This window comes from Diadema antillarum, unplaced genomic scaffold (genome assembly GCF_040938485.1).
Source record: "Diadema antillarum isolate AM-2024a unplaced genomic scaffold, OU_Dant_1.0 scf00000022, whole genome shotgun sequence".
Lineage (NCBI taxonomy): Eukaryota > Metazoa > Echinodermata > Echinoidea > Diadematoida > Diadematidae > Diadema > Diadema antillarum.
In genome coordinates this window covers 3,124,933-3,145,259 of record NW_027270911.1, presented here as the reverse complement: position 1 = coordinate 3,145,259, position 20,327 = coordinate 3,124,933, and the positions used below count along the sequence as shown (strand labels likewise).

General features: G+C 39.8%; 1 protein-coding gene across 1 annotated transcript; it reads left to right on the top strand.

Annotated features, from left to right (window-relative positions):
- The first annotated feature begins 5,438 nt into the window (after positions 1–5,438).
- On the top strand, positions 5,439–18,835 carry LOC139731666 (betaine--homocysteine S-methyltransferase 1-like). Its single transcript, XM_071642558.1, has 7 exons — positions 5,439–5,569; positions 7,521–7,711; positions 8,160–8,354; positions 8,916–9,027; positions 9,400–9,602; positions 16,115–16,196; positions 16,848–18,835. The coding sequence occupies exons 1-7, from the start codon at positions 5,554–5,556 to the stop codon at positions 17,111–17,113; spliced, it is 1,065 nt and encodes a 354-aa protein (XP_071498659.1). The 5' UTR covers positions 5,439–5,553; the 3' UTR covers positions 17,114–18,835.
- The last annotated feature ends 1,492 nt before the right edge of the window (positions 18,836–20,327 follow it).

Here is a 20,327-nt window from a genome sequence, read left to right as displayed (position 1 = left end):
TGGTTGTTTCTATCCCTAAGTCACATTTTAGAAGTATTTTAAAGGACAAAGCTGGGTTTTTGTTTCATCTGCAATAATGGTAAATTATGCCTTTAAACGCGATGTGACTACGTTCTCAACATGTTTTGAACACGGAGCAAACGCAGATTGATGCGGTAGTAATACGGATCTCTCCGGAAGATAAATGGAGGAGTCCATACCAAGCCCATGTACTTGGATGCACTAAGAGCCCTTTCACTTGTCCTCAATGGGTTTCAACAAGGAGCGTTTTGTTTTGTTAGGTAAACACTATTTTAAAGAAATTACGGAACATTGTAACTCCCTGTGTTTTACAGATTGATATAAGTTGTGCAACAAGCAATTATAATTATCTTCAAGTTTCAACGTTTTTTCTTTTAATTTTCAAAATATCTGTACATATATTAACTGTCATTAAAAAGACATACAAATCAAAGCAGAATTCAACATAGTTTCCAAAGTTTCCTGTTCATTTGCAGGTTTATTTATCAAGAGTGATGTACAAGTACTTTCTTGTTTCAACATATCTCTTTTTTACTCTGTCTTAATTAAGTTTTCACATAATTACTTGGCGTATTGAATTTTAAGATCTTGTTGCTTGTTTGTCCCTGTTTTCACAAAATTGCTCCTTCTTACCTTTCAGAGCTCCTTGTGAAATATGAGCCTATGAGAGTTCCTAAATCGTAAGGGAAATCTGTATGTGATACCCTCGATCCATTACAACAAACTATGTATGGCAAACGTAAAGTTTATGCCGCCCCAGAACTGCGGAACAGCATCCCAAGTGATAAAACATGCAAGTTCCATCAATAAGTTCGAAATGTTTTTGAAAACTTATCTGTTAAAATAGTAACATAGTGATTGTAGATGATGATTTATGCAGCATGTTACTTTTTCTGAAATTACCTTTTCCTGTTTATCTTTTTGTTCCCCCTCTAAAGCGCATAGATACATTGCCAAAGGTATTATGCGCTATAAGAACGGTAATGATGATAATATAATTATAATATCTTTAACAACAGTCAATTAAAAGACATATGTACATTATACATTATCAAAGAAGCATACAGCATATGTGCATATTTTCCTCTTTACTTACAGTTTCACGTAACATAATAATTGTGGGGTTTTTTTTTCAAGTTTCAACATTGCTTTTCCCTCTACTCTCTTAAGTTTCAACACATCTGTATCAACATGCAGTCTCACAAAAAGGCATACATAATCACGAAAGCAGAACCCAACATATACATAAGTCTTCTGTGTAGTGTATAACTTATCAGGTTCACGTTGCTGGCCATCTTGAAAGCTGTTTAGCTTTAACAAAATTATGAACTTACCTTTTAATGTAAATGACGACTATTCAACATTACCTAACAACTTTTTGGACATTAAACTTTATTTGTTACTGTATATGACTTCCGGGGAAATAAATTTGCTACCCGGAGCTCTCCGCAGTTGGTCCGCACCTGACAGTACCTAGCGCGTATCTCGCCTGTAGTTTCCCGGAGGCGCTCACGCAAGTCCAATTTAACCGCAGCCAAGTTTTGAGCATGACCAAAACTTTTTCCGGGTGAGTCGCGGGGATGCCCGGAGAGGTCCACGCAGAACGCCAGTAGGAGGCCCTTTGCGGCAGCACTTCGCAGGCAACTCCCACGCAGGTACTTCGCAGTCCTCATATGCAAGCCGCAAAGCTTCCCCAGATACGGTACGTATGACAAGGCCTTGAGCATGCTCAAAACTTGTTCTGAGTGAGTCGTGGAGGTTCGCTCGCAGAGGTACACGCAGAACACCAGTAGGAGACCCTTACCGGCAGCACCTCGCAGGCAACCCCAACGCAGGTACTTCTCAGTACCCATTATAAGTCGCTCGTAACAGAAAACGGATCGGTTTCTAAGCTCTCACGCAGGTCACACGGAATGCACACAAGCAGAAGCTAAAGTAGCACGCGTCTAGTAGGTAAGAAACAAATGCGAAAATTGCAAATATTCTTGTTCGCCCGCGGAAAATCTTCTACGTGCTAAAAAACTACCTCCTCACCACAAGCCCGTGTAGCTTGCCCGGAAAGGTGTGACACGGCCTTTACATTTAATTTTCAATATCGTTCGAAGTTGGCCCTGATCTTGGTCAAAAGTCAGTTAACAACCGAGGCAAGTATAACGATGCCATAGATGGTAACACGATGACAACCGAATCACACACCAAGACTACATGAAGATGTGAATCTTTTATAAATCACTATTTACCCCAAAACCACGAACAAAGGAAAAAGAAAAGAAAACACGAATGCGAAGTTGTTGCTGGAGCTCCATTGGTGGTATCATTGTTATTGCAATTGTTTGTGTAATCTGTCCTTTTCTTGAACGCAAAGGGACATATTACACCATAAGCGGCGGTCACACTGGCAAAAGATCGAGAAGTGTAAGGTCGCGAAGTCTACCCGATCTTTTGTCGTCCGTTCACACTTGTAGCCAACTTCTCGATCTTTTAGGATCGCCTGAGAAGTTTGAAACCTCTTTGGAGTTATCATAATAGTGCGCGCGCGCAAGAAAGAAGAAAGAGTATGCCGTCTGATGGCTAGTGATGGTGACGTAACGATGAGCACCTGCATTTGAAACACAGCCGTGCGCTTTTGAGGCATGGCCCGAAAACAGGTGGACAGATGAACTGGTCACGTGACAAACTTCACGAAGTTTCAGTTCCTAGCGTTCACACTGGCAAAAGATTGATAAGTTTGGCGGGGGTGGGGAAATATCCTGAGTTTGAGTGGGTAGTTTCGCGAGGAGTTTCGCAAATGTTCGCGGATTTATATGTGGTTAATCTCGAACTTGGCTTCTTTTTTTTGCCACTGTGACCGCGGCTCTCGTGAAATCGACAAATCCATTTGTACTGCCATCTTGTGTCATATTCGGGACAGTGTGACGCCAGCATAAACATAAGACCTAGAGTATAATACACGTGTACTATAGTCATAGCATTATACTCTATAGGGTATCAATGCCGGGACTGCCTTGTCCAAATATTGTGAATACATGAACTTATTCTCCTCGTTTTGTTGGACATGGCCATATATACGCACTTAGAAACATTCCCTGGAGAGCAGTACGCTCCTCATAATGTTCCTTTTCAAAATTCTTCGTGATTCCAGTAATTGCACATACATTTTACATATGCTTTTCGATCCTTACATTATTTGTTTCTTACAAAACTGTAAAACAATATGTATGCTTTGTATTTTGTCCCAATTATTGTGGGATGGAGATAAATGACGAACTGAAATTAAAAGTAAAATTTAAAATTGTTGTTCCGTAAGCATCAAATGATGCTAGTATAGTTCTAAATGCTTTCTCCCTGATCATTGCAAATTCTTTGCACCCTTTCATCCTCCAAAATCCATACCAGCGCAATGATTTCTACAACGTTTGCTACAATCATTTTTCCTGTATTAATTTTGCTCTCCCGGAAATCGCATCATCCTATATGGTTCCTCCTCTTACCTCTTGTAGTAAAAACGCGACAATCAAAATTCAATGTAATCATGGAATACTGTGGTTACAGCTCGTTATTCCGAAGGTTCGTTATTCCGAAGATTCGTTATTCCGAAGGTTCGTCAATCCGAACAAAGCTCGTTGTTCCGAAGGTTCATTACGGACCCTATACTTCCGAAAATGAAATAGGGTTCACTATTCCGAAGTTGCGTTTATCCGAAAATGAAATAGGGTTCGTTATCCCGAAGGTTCGTTAATCCGAAAATGAAATAGGGTTCGTTATTCCGAAGGTTTGTTGATCCGAAGTGATAGGGTCCGTAACGAACCTTCGGAACAACGAGCTTTGTTTCATTTTCGGATTAACGAACCTTCGGAAAAACGCCACAAATGTTTGGATTAACGAACCCTTTTTTCATTTTCGGATTAACGAACTTCTAGGTATAGGGACTTTGTGTGTTTCTGATTAACGAACCTTCGGAATAACGAACCTTCGGATTAACGAACAGCACCCAATCCTGTCATACTTTTCACCGTTTCTCTCCTCGCAAACAATCACTACCAACATCTCTTTCTCATCCACCTGTACCATATATCTCAGTCATGCACTTTCACTGATATCATCATGAAATATATCCTACCTATTTCTATCGTTCCTCTTCTCTCTCTCTTTTGTTACAACTTCTTGCATCTTCGTCACGTGATTAAAGTTATCTATAGTGCCTGTCATTCTTCTGCGATTAAATTACATTGATCACTTTGATCTAATCTCTTTTCCAAGAGCAAATAAACAAGAAAATGCAGAGTTGTTAGGAAAATTCCATAAGATTAAAGTTATAAGTATACATGATTGCTCAACAAGGTAAGCTAATGATAACCCTCTTTCTAAAATTTGTGAATAATAATGTGACATAATTATTGTATAGAGTCAATCGCCTTTGAAGTCAATCATCGAAATTTGTAACGGCTGTCAATATATGACCGAAACAGATGAGGTATAACACTGCTTCCTTTTGCCAAGAAAGGGCGAGGAACTGTTTTCTCTTGTTTAATTTCCCTTCACCATATGCTGACATACTTTCCACACAAGTCATTATTCCATCTCCGTCATCGCTGTTTTTGAGGGTTTTTTTTCGGTTACAGCTCGTTATTACGAAGGTTCGTTATTCAGAAGGCTCATCAGTCCGAAGATTCGTTATTCCGAAGGTTCGTTATTTCGAATTTCATTTTCGGATTAACAAATCTTCGGGAAAACGAACCTTCGGAATAACGGAACAATTAGGAATAACGAACCCTTCTTCATTTTCGGATTAACGATCCTCTAGGTATAAGTAAATTTGTGTGTTTCGGATTAACGACCTTCGGAAAAACGAACCTTCGGAATAACGAACAGCACCCTTTTTTCACCCCGTCGCATTCATGTTTGCATTGTTCCTGTCCTTTTCGACTGTTACCTCATCCCCAGGTACCTTCCTTTCTCTTATTCACGTGAACTTGTGTTAGACATCGCGCAAAGGTCAGATTAAGGAGTTTTCGCTACACGACGGGAATACCGAGAGCACGCGGAAGCAATCAGCTGTTGACAGTCCCCGTACTCGGACTCCCGTCCCCATATCTAAGCAGTTTTGCTTCAGGCGTGCGGACAAGATCACTAGCTGGCTGGCTGGCTGACTGACTGACTGGCTGGCTGGCTGGCTCACTCATGCCAGGGAGGTGAGACACCCAGCATCGGGACCGAACGCTATTTCGGCCGAGTACCGTACTCGTTTTCCCCAGGACGAGACGTTTCTCGGATTTGATCACGCGTAGAAGCAAATTTTGCACACGGCACGCTCAAATAACGGCCGCGTCATGCTTGCGAAGACTCGCTATCAACCATTACGAAACGCAAATCTCCACAGAGTCATTGCATCGAAGCCACACTCAACACTGTTCGAGGTCTTAATGAGGAGAGCTCGGCCACGCAATCCAAGAAATCTAGAGTCACCTGGATCACCTGAGTCTCGTTACATTAGCAATATTTGGATCGTCATCGACAAACGATTGCGTCGAGATGCCAAAATCGAAAGGTAATGACCACTTGAACATCCACATAATCTTATCCACCTGTATTATCAATTTATCTTGTGTATTCATCGATCACTTTTCTTCGTGCTCGGTAATTCATTATCTAATCTATGTTCTTTGTTTGGCATTACAACACTTTAAACCTTAACTCCTTGCATCACTACCTTCGTCGATAGATAATAAGAAATTAATAAGAATAATTGATAAGAAACTAAAAGTAACAATATTAATCATCAAAGCGCATTAAACTCGACTGCTTCTTTGTATGATCTTTAACTTCATACATGCGAATTAAGTCGGCCAGTTGACCTCTGTGAAGTGAAACGAATTTTTATGGCATCACTTAGCTTTGAAAAGAATATTGCAGAATCACCTCTAACAGCGTATAAAGAGCACATTAATGCAACAGATCACAAATTCTGTATTGATCTTCGACAATAAAGCGTCTCTCCACGCTGTTCCATTAATTTTTGGCCCATGAACTCGTGTTGTTTGACGTGAAATGTAATCCTTCGCCTTGGTCCATCATGAGCCCGTTGGTCTGAAGACAAAACGTCGATGGGCTAAGGACAGGGCCCCTGAAACATATCGTTCAGTCAAATTTTAGTTAGGAACCCTATTATTCTATAAGATACATTCTGTCCAGTCGTAAAAAAAAAGGAATAATAAGATAACACTTCTGTAATTTGTTCCCTTTTGCCAAAGGGGGACAGTACAGTGAAAAGTACAGCTTTCTTGAACGAAGAGAAATGTAGATCATGTAGGTTAGTGCACAAGCACACACATACGCACACACTTACACACCTACACACACACGCAATCAATCAATCAAAACTCACACATAAGCCAGGCATAACGCTCATTATACATGGACTTCGAAATTCCAAAGGGTGCCTAGCATGCCTAGAGCACACAAAGAATAAACACATGGCATACCGCGTCAGAACAAAAAAAAAAAAAAAAAATCAAACAAAGGAAAGCAAAATAATGTCATCGTCTTGTTTGCTTATGCATTAGTCAGCAGTTTATCATGCCTCACAGCTATTATGAAAATGATATAATAAAACCCCTATGATCCAGACGATAGGGGTCCCTGAATCCAGGGTCTCTTCAATGTACGCCCTCATCCTATAGAGGGCGCTGCCGTGAATTCAATTCAATTCAATTCGATTCAATTCAATCTATTTTGATATTTCTCAATGAAAAAATGTACATCAAATATAATAAAACGTAGTGAATCATAATATCCGGCATGGATACACAGTAAATTGATGTAAGCATAATAGCATAATGGCCAGTCATATCCTGTAGAACATAGAGTAAAGGGCTTACACCTGTAAATGTAATGGAATATCCCTAACCTCATCACAAAATCGTACCAAAGATACTAAAATGAATGAAGAAAAAAGTAATTAAAAATCAGAAAAGGCAATATGGTAGAAACTGAATAGCAGCAGATATTGAGTATGGATTCCTCTACAATCTGCATTTTGATGAAAGCTTTTCTCATGGAATTGAAGGAACTATAATTGGGTGCATGTACAGAAAATATGTGATTTTTTTTTTTTAGTAAAAAAGATCCCGTAGTCTGGCTTTGCGAATCCATGGACAGAGTTTGAACTCATTTCTTCCAGTTATATTACATTTATTTTCTCTTTTTTTTAAATGTTAACACACGCCTCCATGCATGGGTAAATATACCCGTGTACTAATACTGTGACACTCCAGGTAGAAAAGAGTCCCTTCGAACAGATAGCTGCAATTTGGGCGGACGAAAAAAAAAAAACAGACAAAAAAACTCACTGCGTCATAGCCTGCATGCGTTCAGTTCTCGAAGTCCAATAAAGGAGGGGCCTATCTGTTTCGCTTTGTTTTGTTTTATGTCATTTTTTAAAGTTTGAATGTTGAAATGTTGATGCCTGTTTCTTCGACGTCCTTTTAATTTTCAAACAGGATTGATGGAAAGGATCCGGGACGGGGAGACCGTCATCTGCGCGGAGGGATATGTCTTCGCCTTCGAGCGCCTTGGCTACCTCAAGGCCGGCCCTTTCACCCCCGAGGTCGTGGTCGACCACCCCGATCTCGTCAAGCAGATGTACAGGGACTTCGTCAGGGCCGGAAGTGACGTTGTACAAGCGTTCACGGTGAGTGCCTGAGTGGTACCAGGTCAAGCCATAAATTTGCGTTTTTCAGAGCTAATTTGAAACACTTTTTTGTGTCTCTCCCCCATGTCTCTCACGAGGGGAACTACCATTTTCTTCATTCTCTTTTTATAAATACATGCGCAATAGAATGAAACAAATAAAATAGTTGAAGTTGAAATAAACTCTAACTGTTGTCAGTAATGTTGAAAAATGATTATCTATGATGTTATTTTGTACTGAAATGTTGAAAAATGCAGAAAAAAAAACCAACCAACCAAACCAACAAATACAGAAATGAAAAGGTAAGAGGAATCACAGGCAGCAACGTAATCATATTCCTTTGCCATTAAAATTGAAAATCTTGAGTACATTCTAGTCATGATTCATGTCACGCTGTACTATGGCAGCCTCTCCAAATTTACGTGTGTACGTTTTCAACGTCACGCAGTACTATGGTAATCGTTCCAAGATGAAGCTGGTCGACAGGGAGGACGACATCGAAAAGCAAAATCGTCTGGCTCTCAGAATGGCCCGCGAAGTCGCCGACGAAACCGGGACGCTGATGTGCGGAGACATCTCCAATACCTTCGTCTACCTGCCGGATAACGAGGAAGCCATCGCTGAAACTTGGGCGCTATTTAAGGTAAAATACTCTTCTCGAAATCACGATGTTTTATTAGAATTCAATGCGTCATCCCGCTATTAAGGTGTAATGTCTCTCTTCGCTCCGTGCGACTGTAAGGAGTATTTCGTTGAAAGTGCATAATTTCAGAAAAATTAAGCATGGCAAGCCTTGCAAAAATGGGCGCCGAGGTTAGTCTTTGTTAGATAATAAATGGGATCTATCGCAGAAATGACTGTATAAATCTAATGTACGAATGAAAGAAAACATTGATGTCTGAGTATGCGCACTTGGACCGCAGCTTTACAAAATAGTTATTGAAAGACTGATAAATATGAAGATACTTTATTAAGATAAAATATAAGATTTATAGTTACGAAATGCTATGACAATCATACGAGACGAGGCATTTTTTTAAGATATATAAGAGATATGATAACATGAAAAATATACTGTGAAGATGTGACAATGAAACCAATAGAGAGAAAGATTAAGATGCTACCAAGAATGATACTATGATTATGATGATAATGATTGAAACAGTAATTTTGTGTTTCGGGGCGAATGGTTTACTCATTATAGGAACAGATCGAGTGGGCTGTCGAAGAAGGGGCAGATTTTATTGTTGGCGAGACGTTTGGCCATCTCGGGGAAGCTCTGCTGGCGACGAAAGCAATCAAGGAACTCGGAAAAGGTAAAAACTTTTGATCGCTGCTTATGATTTCCTGACATTATAACGTTATTGCAACAAACGATACGCCCGTTATAACGAACGCGGTTATGACGAAATTCCGGTTACAAAGAAAAAGAATCCATGCCCCAACATTATCAACTCTATGTCTTTTTTTATTGTTTGATTGTTCAGTCATGGCGAAATTTCGATATAACCAAAGAAAACTGCCGGTCTCAAGAACTTTGCTATAACGGAAATTGACTGTAGGGACATACACATACATACATATAGGTCTACGTACAGGCCTATGACTTTCATAATGTAAAATTGTGCATGTATGACATTGCGTGTGAGGGCACATTTATGTTTCTGTTCGTCTCAATTCGCCTTAAGGTGTTCCAGCTGTCGTGACCCTTGCAACTCACGGTTTGATCGAGAAGGACGGCGAATTCGTCATAGGCAGGGAAGGTGTGGAAATCAACGATGCCCTTCGACAGCTGGTTGCTGCTGGAGCCGACGTCGTCGGCTTCAACTGCATCCGCGGTCCGGAGCAAATCACGCGGCTGTTGGAGGGAGCTGTCAAGAGCAACATCGGTGTAAGCCACTTTGACGCCACCATAGTCGACCTGTAAACGTTCTGTGAATGGAGGAAGGGGTTCTTAAAGGACTAACAAAAACAAACAAACAAACAAACACACTAAATAAGACAGCAAAAAACCCTATCCGAGCTCTGATTTTAGTATTTTGCTGCAATTTGGAGTAAAAGCAGACAAATAAAAGAGTCTTCAGAGAAAAAAAGTTCCGAAAACAAAGACTTTCCTCATGTTGTCATATAGAAATTCAATTCAATTCAATTCAATTCAATTCAATAGTTTATTTCATTTTTCGACAAAACATGTCTCACTTCCTTTGATAACAGAGAATAAGGTAAACAGAGCATTATGTAATGAGAAGACTGTACAATGATTGAGGACCTAAGCGTATAGACATACGATATTCTGCAAAAACAACCCTTGTCATTCATTTCTGTGTGTATGTGAGCCTATACATGATTGTTGACGGACAGAGGAGTCCCGACACAATATACTGATTCTTGAAAATCAACGGATGCTTGCAAAGCATCTCTCAATAAAATCCACCAAAAAAAAAAACCTTCAATTTCAACATGTTATATCTTCCCCATTTTTTATCTGATTTTTGTCATATTTTCTTTGTGTCGTTCTGTAGGGAATATTTTTCTCTCTCTTCCTTTTGAAATTCATTAATTTTGGGGGAGGATAAACTTCAATTTCAAAATGTCATATCTTCCTCATTTCTTATCTGATTTTTGACACTTTTGTATCGTTCTCTAGGGAATATTTTTTTCTCTCTTCCTTTTGAAATTTATTCATTTTGGGGGCGGATTTCCACTTTAAAGGGTCACGCCACTATGCACAGTGATGATACACAAGCGTATAACCCTTTTCTATAGACCGATTCAAGCGACTGTTCATGGAAGTGCGCCCTCTTAAGGCGACGCCATAACTGGGGGCCAACCAGGCCGGGTCGGCAAGCGCCGTGCGTGCGTGGCAAGGGTGTCAGTCAGCGAGCGGCAGGCAGTGCTTTTACCACCCGGCGCCAGCCGGCCAGCTAGCTATCTCTGGCGCTGGCAGCAATCGACGCATCTGGCTTTGTGACAACTAGAGTCTACTTTTTTTTTCGCTAGCTAATTTAAAAAAAAAAAAAATCAACCAACTTATACCGACTATGAGCGAGTGGGTAGATGGCATACGGCTGTAGCCAAAATTTGAATTTCAAGGTAAATATCGGTACGATTCGTAAGTGTTTGTAGACTCTAATCGATGACTTGGGTACTCGCGTGTAAGCCCCATATAGGCCTAGATCTATTCACATTTGTGTAAGAAGATTAAAACACCTGGGGAGAACCATGGCTAGGCGCAGGCAGACGTCTTGCTAGTAAGCCTATTAACTGCTGAGAAGTTAACTGATATAATTAAATACAAATAATGAATCAGAATCTTGAGCTAGATATGACGCTATAAATAGCAACTAATATCAGTTAACTTAAACCTTTTTAGGCTTTTGCCTCTTCTCGGGCCAGGGGGGGGGGGGGTAGAATCTGTTTAACGTTTTTTAGATCTTGTCTAGAATTCTAGGAAACAGACTAGATCTAGACCGTCTAGACCTATACTGACTTCTAGAACCCTAGCTACATCCTATATCATTTTCGGTTGTCACTAACTTCCGGCAAGCCTAACTAAGTAAACCAAACGGAAGGCAAATCTAGGCGTTTCTAAGCCGTATAAACTTAAGAAGTTAATTTACTTCGCTTGATGTCAACAACCAAAACTTCTACTGTTTAGGTCTAAGTAACCTTGCATTTAACATCGCACTAACGCCTAAAATTATAATCTACAAAAGTGATTTTCAAATCAAACTTTCTAAATATGATTATGAAACGGATGTTTGCCACCATTCATTGCAGTTTAATATTTATAAGTATCACTTTATCAAAAATTAATTCAAATTCAGAGTTCCAGGCTAAATTGAATATGGTCAATTCAATGCTGAACACTTAGTGAAGAAGTAAAAAAATATATATATATAAGAATTAAACACATCTTGAAACATTCATTTAGTTGTAGTGTAGGCTTTAAAATGTTTGTCATATATAGCCAGGAAGTGTATTCTATAATCTAACTTTGTTAAGTATTGCACCAAGCATTTAAAAAAAAAATCAGTGAATTATCAAAATCTTTGATCTGAACTTGTCTTCTAAAATGAACAACTTTATTTGACGAATATGCAGTGATAGCCTAATTAAATAGAGAATCTAGTAGGTATAGGCCAAAGTTTGTTTCGAAAATCTGTGCATTTTTTTTATACCGCTGTATTTCACTTGAGTGTGTTTATATTCATCATGCGTCAGTGGTGTCTGAATTTCACACACTGACGTGCAGCTTCCATTTCCGGTTTCCTGTTATTTGTGCACCCAACAACTGCACGATATGTTTTTTTTTTTCTGATCTTTCCTATGAAGCTTTCATTCTAGATCGATATGTCTGACTTACTCAATTTGTCCATATAGTCCAGGCTAGGCTCCATGGAAAGTGCACCTAACCTTGTTTTTTGATATATACAATGTTTTTTGATGGTTTCTTGTCAATTCGAGGGTGCTGATTCCAAATCCGATTGATGCCACTCGCGTAACCTTGAGCATTTTCGGCAAAACGCAAAAATCCAAAATGGCCGCCAAATATGCTAATTTGGCCATGATAATCCCAGTTATGTCAATTTTATGACAAATTATTCCATCAAAGTTTTTTAAATTTTTGTTCCTTGAGTAATTCTACTTGCACATGCAAGAAATTTTTCATTTGAAGAGATATATTTAGTATTTTAAGCTTATTTTCAATTCAAAATGGCCGCCACTCCTGTACTCATGTACTATATGAATGGCCACAAATATGCATAGAAATAGAAGACGAATTTTCAGTCACATACCTACGCTTTTATCAAGTTTTGCATGTGCAATGCAAATCTGATGAGTGCCACTAGCAAAGCAAGCAAACAAACAAGCAAACAAACAGAAAGTTTATTGTTTTTAGGCTTATTATATTCTTCTTAATACAAAACTTCAAAATGGATGCCACTCATATACCCCTGCACAATATGAACGGCAGAGCGTGTGAAATAAACACATTTTCTTTTTTTTTCTGTCATTCAGGTACACTGTTTACCAATTTGTGTGCTGATTAAAAATCAGAAGGTTGTTACTAACAAAGGCTGTTTTATTTTTTGATGCAAACATCCAAATTTGCTACCTCAATCTGAATTTTTCCGTAGGTATTTGGAAAAATCCACCAAAACTTGAATTGACGCCAACATCAAGATCGTTTATCAGGAATTATTAGATATGAACATTTGATACTTACTTGCCTTGAGATGTTCAACATCAAAATATTCATTCTGATTTACTGAATTAAAAGGCTGAATCCTAGATGACACAAATGAAAATTCCAATTAATAGCTGTCCTGTTCTACATTATCTAAAAGCGATATTATACAAACTTTTCAGTCCCCTCATCCGAGAAAGAACATGAGGCAGGGGAAAGTGCAAAAAGGGACCACCTCACTTCCTGTTGTCAAATCTCTGAAATGAAAACAATGCCCCAAAGTTTTTAATGTTAACCCAGATGAATTATATATGGTAGATGAATTTTACCACCGTTTTTTTTCGGAGTGAATGTGTTTGAGTATAGGCCTATGATTTCGAGGGAGACTCTGAGATCTGTACAGTGCTGCCTCATTCTGAAAGCAGTGTTATAACAACTTCACACTGCTTGTCTTTAATCTTCAGCATTTGCAGATTCAGGATTGCTCTCGGTAACCAGACCAGCTGTGTTAGGACTCTGAATGATGGCCTCCTTAATGGTGGCTATAAACTAACTCCACTAGAGGTCTTTTTAACATAATATTTGGTGACATTACATTCACTTCACGTAGGAAGTTTGCAGATGATCTTGCCTTTACGTCTCATAGAAAGTCCTTGGATGACATGAGCCGAGTACTGACCCATCTCAAGACAATAGTGGAGTACTTCATCTTCTGGATACTTTGCCCCAACCTTTATTAGATTATCATCAGACCCATGCCTTCCATCTTAGTAACCATCTTGCCAACGCTATGTTTAAGGTAGCCCTCTGTGGCAAGCCTTCCAAGCATTGGCTAAGGAAGTCCACCATCCTTCACTGGCACTCGATCACTCTCCCTCACACTGGAAGGAAAGGATGGCAAGTGTCACCAGTGCCGTCAACGCATACCCTGACCTTCCAAACACGATAGCATTGGGGGGGGGGGGGGGGCATTTCATGAAGCGTTTTGTCTGACAAATTTGCTCTCAGCCAATCAGATGCAAGGATTTAATAGCTTATAACAGTTTCTCAAAAAGAAAAGATCTGCCAAAACACTTCATGAAATGCCCCCTTGAACAACCTGCCATCAATGCGCCTGAAATCCCACAAGCCTAGATTTCCCTACTGTAACTTTAAAGCTTTGACCCCAAAACAGGTTGGGACATATGCTGGTCTGATGTCATCTCTGATACCACCCAAGTTACCTACAACACTGTCTCTGGCCTGGCAACAAAGCCACAGGGCTTCAACGGGTGGTGATCAAGCAAGTCTTCATGTCTTCATCCTGTTTCTGTGGCAAATAATCGCCCTCTGACCCCTGAGGAAATGCTGAACATCACCAGATGTGGTTGCAATTAAAACAATTGCAGGACTGATATGCATCTTTAGCCTGAGAATTCTGCAAATTTGGGGCTGATGTCGCCTGCTGCTAAACATAAAATTAAAGGGTTCTTTAAAGACAATAAAAATGACAGTTTTGGTTTTAAGACAAGACTGAATGAGATCATGATGTCAAAGTGTATATTATCAACACCTTGGAACTGTGAGAGAACTGAAAGAGGCACCTCACATTGCTTCTTGGTTGATGTTTAATGAACAGTTTGTACGGTTTTGCATTAGTAGGGGCGGATCCAGGGAGGACCGCAACCGGCGCACGCCCCCCCCCCCTTTATTTTTTGTTGAAACACAAGAAATAAAAAGAAAAAAAAATGGGGGAGGGGTGCGTGCGCCCTCCCCCTTTAATTTTGTAAACGCGCCCCCTCTTTACGGAATTCCTGGATCCGTCCCTGCATTAGGACAGTTTCATTAATTATGCCTTCAACAGTTTTTGTTGTTGTTTTAATTCAAGAAGAAAATCAGGTTTGCTCGATACTATCAAGGCGGCACTTCTAAATTAAATCATATCAAAGTAATGGAGATTATGATCCATTTCGAACTCGCCTCAGGACTCCTCCCTCCTCCCCCCCCCCCCCCCCAACTCCTTGCTGGAAAAAAAAAATCTACAATGTAAAGGGTTTTTAGTTGTGTCATTAATGTCCGATGTGTTTTTGTCTGCAACCATGTGTCTCTGCACTTACTGTATAGGATTTTTCTGTACTTTGTTAGTATGGTTTTAGGGGAATGCATAATACAAGCTTTGCTTTATAGCTTCCCCTCCATTTTCAACATTATTTGATAAATACCATGTATCTAGGCTCCTTAATATATTGTGTTAGTATTACATTTTTATATTCAACCGGCATGTAAAATATGGTGGTATATTGATTCCTTGCGAGACGTTTAGTGAACTCAGTATATTGTTGAGACTTTTTTGAGACAAAATGAAATATATAAGAAATTGTGTTCAACATCGTAAGGTTTATGAATATTAAATGCTCATATATGGAGAGGCCCCCTATATATTGTAAGTGACACCCAACATATTGCACGTGCAACACTTTATAATAGCGTAGGTACGGGAAATACAGTAAATTTGTTCTATATTTCCATGCATATGTTTTGCCATTCATATAGTACATAAGCATAAGAATGGCGGCCATTTTGAATAAAAAAATGAGCTTTAAATGCTTAATGAACCTATATGAAATGAAAATTCGCTTGCAAATGCAGATGGAGGAACTCTAGGAACAGAAATGTACAGAGTTTGGTGGAATCATTGGTCATATAATGCACATTACTGTGTTTATCACGGCCGAATTAGCATATCTGGCGGCCATTTTGGATTTTTGCATTTTGCCGAAAATGCTCAAGGTTACGCGAGTGGCATCAATCGGATTTGGAATCAGCACCCTCGAATTGACAAGAAACCATTAAAAAACATTGTATATATCAAAAAACAAGGTTGGGTGCCTTCTAGCCTGGACTAATAGGAGAGGCATTAAATGCCACTGAACGACTTTTCCACAGTGAGTTAACAATCACAATTTTAGCGCGGCGGTCGCCGGCCGCGACGCAGCGGCCGCGCCCGGCTAACTTTGCGCGATGGGTACGCTAGGCTGCTAGCTGCCAGTGCAACTCGCTGGGTAGTTATAGCTCGCTGCTGGAAGCCCCCGTTGGCCCCCAGTTATGGCGGCCGTTATAGCGCCGCTAGCGGCGATAGGTGAATAGGCCATCGAAATTGAATCGGTCTATACTAAATACATTTTATGCTTTCTCAAAATAACAATATATTTTGATCGTATCATTTCCTGCAGGCCCCGATAGCTGCATTACCCGTACCTTACCGAACCACAGACGAGCATCCGTCATTTCTCCACATTCCAGATCCAAAGACAGGTACAATTATTGTATCTACTAAGTACTTGCATGGTCTAATGCTGAGCAGTGGCAGATCCGGAGGGGAGGGGGGAGCGCACCAGGCGCCCCCTTTTTTGTTAAAACAAAAGAAAATTGCGTGCATCCCCTTTAATATTGCAAAGGCAACCCCCCCCCCTTTACGGAATTCCTGGATCCGCCCCTGTCATTTTATCAGTTACGATTCAACCCCGAGATTCAAGTCCTAGAAACATTTTTCCCATGCGGTTTGGTGCTGTAAAACTCAACTTTGTACGTTTATGTCAACGACATCAATGTCAACGACAACATTATTGACTCAAAATCTAACTTATCGATAACGCTGTAAACGTTATTCACGGCTCCGAATGTAAGAAATAGGAAGTTAAGCACACTGAGCGTTTGTGTTAGTATCTGAAATCAATCTTTGACAATAAGGGGACAATCTTCTTTCCAGAATAAAAAAAATAGACAAACGTTGCTATTCCTGGTCAACTGGGATACTAGGCCTACTAGTAATTACTTGTGACCGAAATGGAGCCCCATTTGTGGAATGCATAAGTTAGCAAAGTTGACCAAATGAACATTTTTTTTTAATGAGAAGTAGGTCTACTCTAATAGATGGTATCGTTTCACATTATATGTCATTGGCAGGCAAGCAGGCATTTCCTGTCAACCTGGATTGTTTACTCTGCTCTCGGTGCGACATTGTGCAGTTCGCACAGGATTGCGTCCGACTCAAGATCCCATACGTGGGACTGTGCTGTGGCAACGCACCCCACTTCACCAGAACCCTGGCCGAGGCTCTTGGCCGGACGACCGGAGCGTCCAAATTCTCACCAGACATGTCGCTGCATGGACTCTTTGGAACCAACAAAAGCAAACTGAACAAGTACTACCTTGAAGAAAAGAATTTTTAGAAGAAGCAGAAGGGAGCTGAAAGAATTCAAGAACAGGAAAAGCGACTAAATGAGATGATAATCAGAGACACAAATGAAAAGCCTATGAAGAAAGAGGAAAGAATAACTAAGTAGGCTAGAAGATGTTAGCAAAATTAGAGAAAGTAAAGGAGGCAAAATAATCAGTAAAAGCAGAGAAACTTGGGGCTGATACTAAAATGATAATGACAAAGACAACATTGTCAAGTTGGCCTACACTCAAACAGGAGAAGATATCATTAACATTACCTACATATTTTGTTAGTTCTTACTTTGCATTAAAATATTATTCATATTGCATTGATCACTTTCGCAAATTTTAGGCCTATGCGTGCATGATGCCACTGCTATATAATTCGACCAACTTCTTTTCTGCATTGTGAAAAAGATGTTTGCTCCGAGGCTTATGAAATCACCGAAACTGCAGCAATGGATTGTTAGATTGAATGATAATCAAGGGGTAGTTTTGGCGTACGAGAGTTTTGAAGAGGGCTTCGTTAGCGCACAGTCCGACATTGTTTGGCCGACACCAAAGTTGACGGTAAATTGTTAAATTGGGAATAAAGAGATTTGACTCGGATATCAAGTTAAATATGTGTCAATTGTGTAGTCTTATGAAATGATAAATCATGATAGTGCTACTTTGTATTGTGGTATCAAATAACCGCATTGTCTTGTGAGAAATCCCTTCCATTTCAACCGATATGGGCCTATGATTTCGGTATCACGATCGTGTGGTAATGTAAAGGCACCTACTCAATAAGAAATTATATGACAACAAACAGTTAAGGCATGAAAGGCATTACAATAAAAAGCATTAGTGGTTTAAAAAGAGAAGTTACAACGAAATATTTTGCTACCCCACCCCTTTACGGAATTCCTGCATGGATCCGCCCCTGTTTAGTGCTTCAAAAAACTCCTAAAATGTCAGTAAGAGAGAGAAACAATGTAAAAATATTAATCAGTATAATCAATGTTAACTATTGTCAAATATACAAAATGTGAACAATAGTTGTAATAAAATTGTTTCTAGAATAAAAGCCGTCTATTGTTATGGTTTACTGAGGAAAATAGTGATATCTAAAAATATTTTACACTTCATTGCCAAATATTTATTGGGTAAGATGTTTTGTGATACAACTGACCTACACATATGCATCAATGTGATAACTCGAACATTTTTCAAATTCAAGATTCAGGATTCAAATTTATCTTCATTTCCATCAAATAAACAGAGAAATTACATACAATGTACAAGCATGCACAGAAGATATTTGTGAGAAAAAAAAAACCATAAACGTGATTTAACAAGGTGGGGTCTACATGTGAAAATGAGTAACAGACGCAAAAAAAAACAACAACACACAATTGTATTTTTGTTTAATATACTTAGTATTATGCATAATTACAGTACAAGTTTATTGAGGACGGGGATGGAAATGGAGGGTCCCACAAAGAAGCTTGCACGATATGGGACCCTTAGAAAACCTTTATAAGACAGCGAATAATGAATAAAGCTACAAACCGATACAAAACAAAATTAAACGAACCAATGCCAACTAACATGAAATCAATGGCTAATTGGGAAAGAAAAAAAGAGAAGGGGAAAAAAGAAATACTACAGCACGTGTCATCGTGGACCCAAGCAAACTGGATTCTATGATATAATAGTAACGACAAAATACAACCTGGATTGAAAACATTGCAAAAAAAGTAAACAAATAAGTTAAGATCTGTCGTCTTTGGGACACAATATATACATGGTATAAGTTTGAACTTGCCAAGGCATAGCGCTTTCTGAGCTAACCTCTGCACAACTTTTGGGGAGAAATAAAGAAAGAAGAAGAAGAAGAAGAAAGAATCCGTACAGATACAGAAGGTGATACGAGAGGATACTCGGATCACCTAATTATAAGACCGATAAGAATGCAGAAGAGGGAGAGAATAGACACAACGGTAGGTCTATACAGTACAATAAGAGGAACATCTGAGGAGAACTTGTGTTTAACAGATTATTTTTCACTGATGAAAAAAGACGTAATTGTTTGATGTTTAAAGAAATGATGACATGACTGAGATGATAAAACGAACGTAAAGTCGGTTGTATGTTATGAGCTGCTTCCAATGATGAAGTAGGCCTATACCTTTGAAATGATAACAGTGGAGCGCAGGGGCTGCAGTCCTCCCTCCCCCCCCCCCAAAAAAAAATGGTCTTTACAAAAACGAAGATCTAAAAAAGGTCGGATATAGACAGACCAATACCAGGGGCGGACCCAGGGAGGACCACAACCGGCGCACGCCCCCCCCCTTTATTTTTTGTTGAAACAAAAGAAATAAAAAGAAAAAAATGGGGGGAGGGGTGCGTGCGCCTCCCCTTTAATTTTGTAAACACGCCCCCTCTTTACGGAATTCCTGGATCCGCCCCTGAATACAGTGTAATATGTTTACACAAGTGAATTTCGTCCTTTGGGATTCTTAATTCCCGTCTAGGCAGGGCGGGGGGGGGGGGGGGATGGGGAGGAATAACTAGGGGAGGGGAGGAGAGGGGCGCCATCTAAGCAGCAGCCATATTATCCCCCCCCCCCCTCCCCTTATCAAACTTTCTGTGACCCCTGCAGTAAGTACTTCGTTCCAAGACTGAAAGTTTGATACTAAAAGTACCTGGTACAGTACCACATGTCAGAAATTTAAAGTCCGGCCTTTGCTAGAAAATCGACTTCCGATCGTGAAGCTCAAAGTACATGCGTGTATTCCGTTTGCTGAAAGAGTCGCGTTAACATACTTATTGTGCATTGATCCCACTTTGCCCTTGGTTTTCTTCTCAATCTTCAATGAAATAAATCATTGTAGACGAGCCTATAAATTCTTACATTGCGTCCAGCCGACTGTAGTACATTCAAAGAGTTTATAACGAGTAAGCAGGAGAAAATTGCTCTTGAGTACATTTTACATTTACAGGCCCCTGCTGTATTTTACTGCAGCGCTTGCAGACGAAATGAATCCTGGTATGCCCCAGGCCAATACACTGTATACAATACAATCGTCTGTGGTGTACGATCGAGGAGCCAGCGCTGAAACCAAGGAGGTTTGAAGCTCCTTGCTGAAACGAACGGCGCATTGGCGATAAACAACGGTAAGTATGGAAAAGTACGCTAAAATTTGCAATATGTGTCACTTTACACCAGTGTAATGAGTG

Bases quoted from the DNA above. Each gene is read 5' to 3' on its own strand.
- LOC139731666 (XM_071642558.1), top strand. The intron at 7,712-8,159 runs GTGAGTGCCTGA...AACGTCACGCAG, and splicing joins ACGTTGTACAAGCGTTCACG to TACTATGGTAATCGTTCCAA. The intron at 9,028-9,399 runs GTAAAAACTTTT...ATTCGCCTTAAG, and splicing joins AATCAAGGAACTCGGAAAAG to GTGTTCCAGCTGTCGTGACC.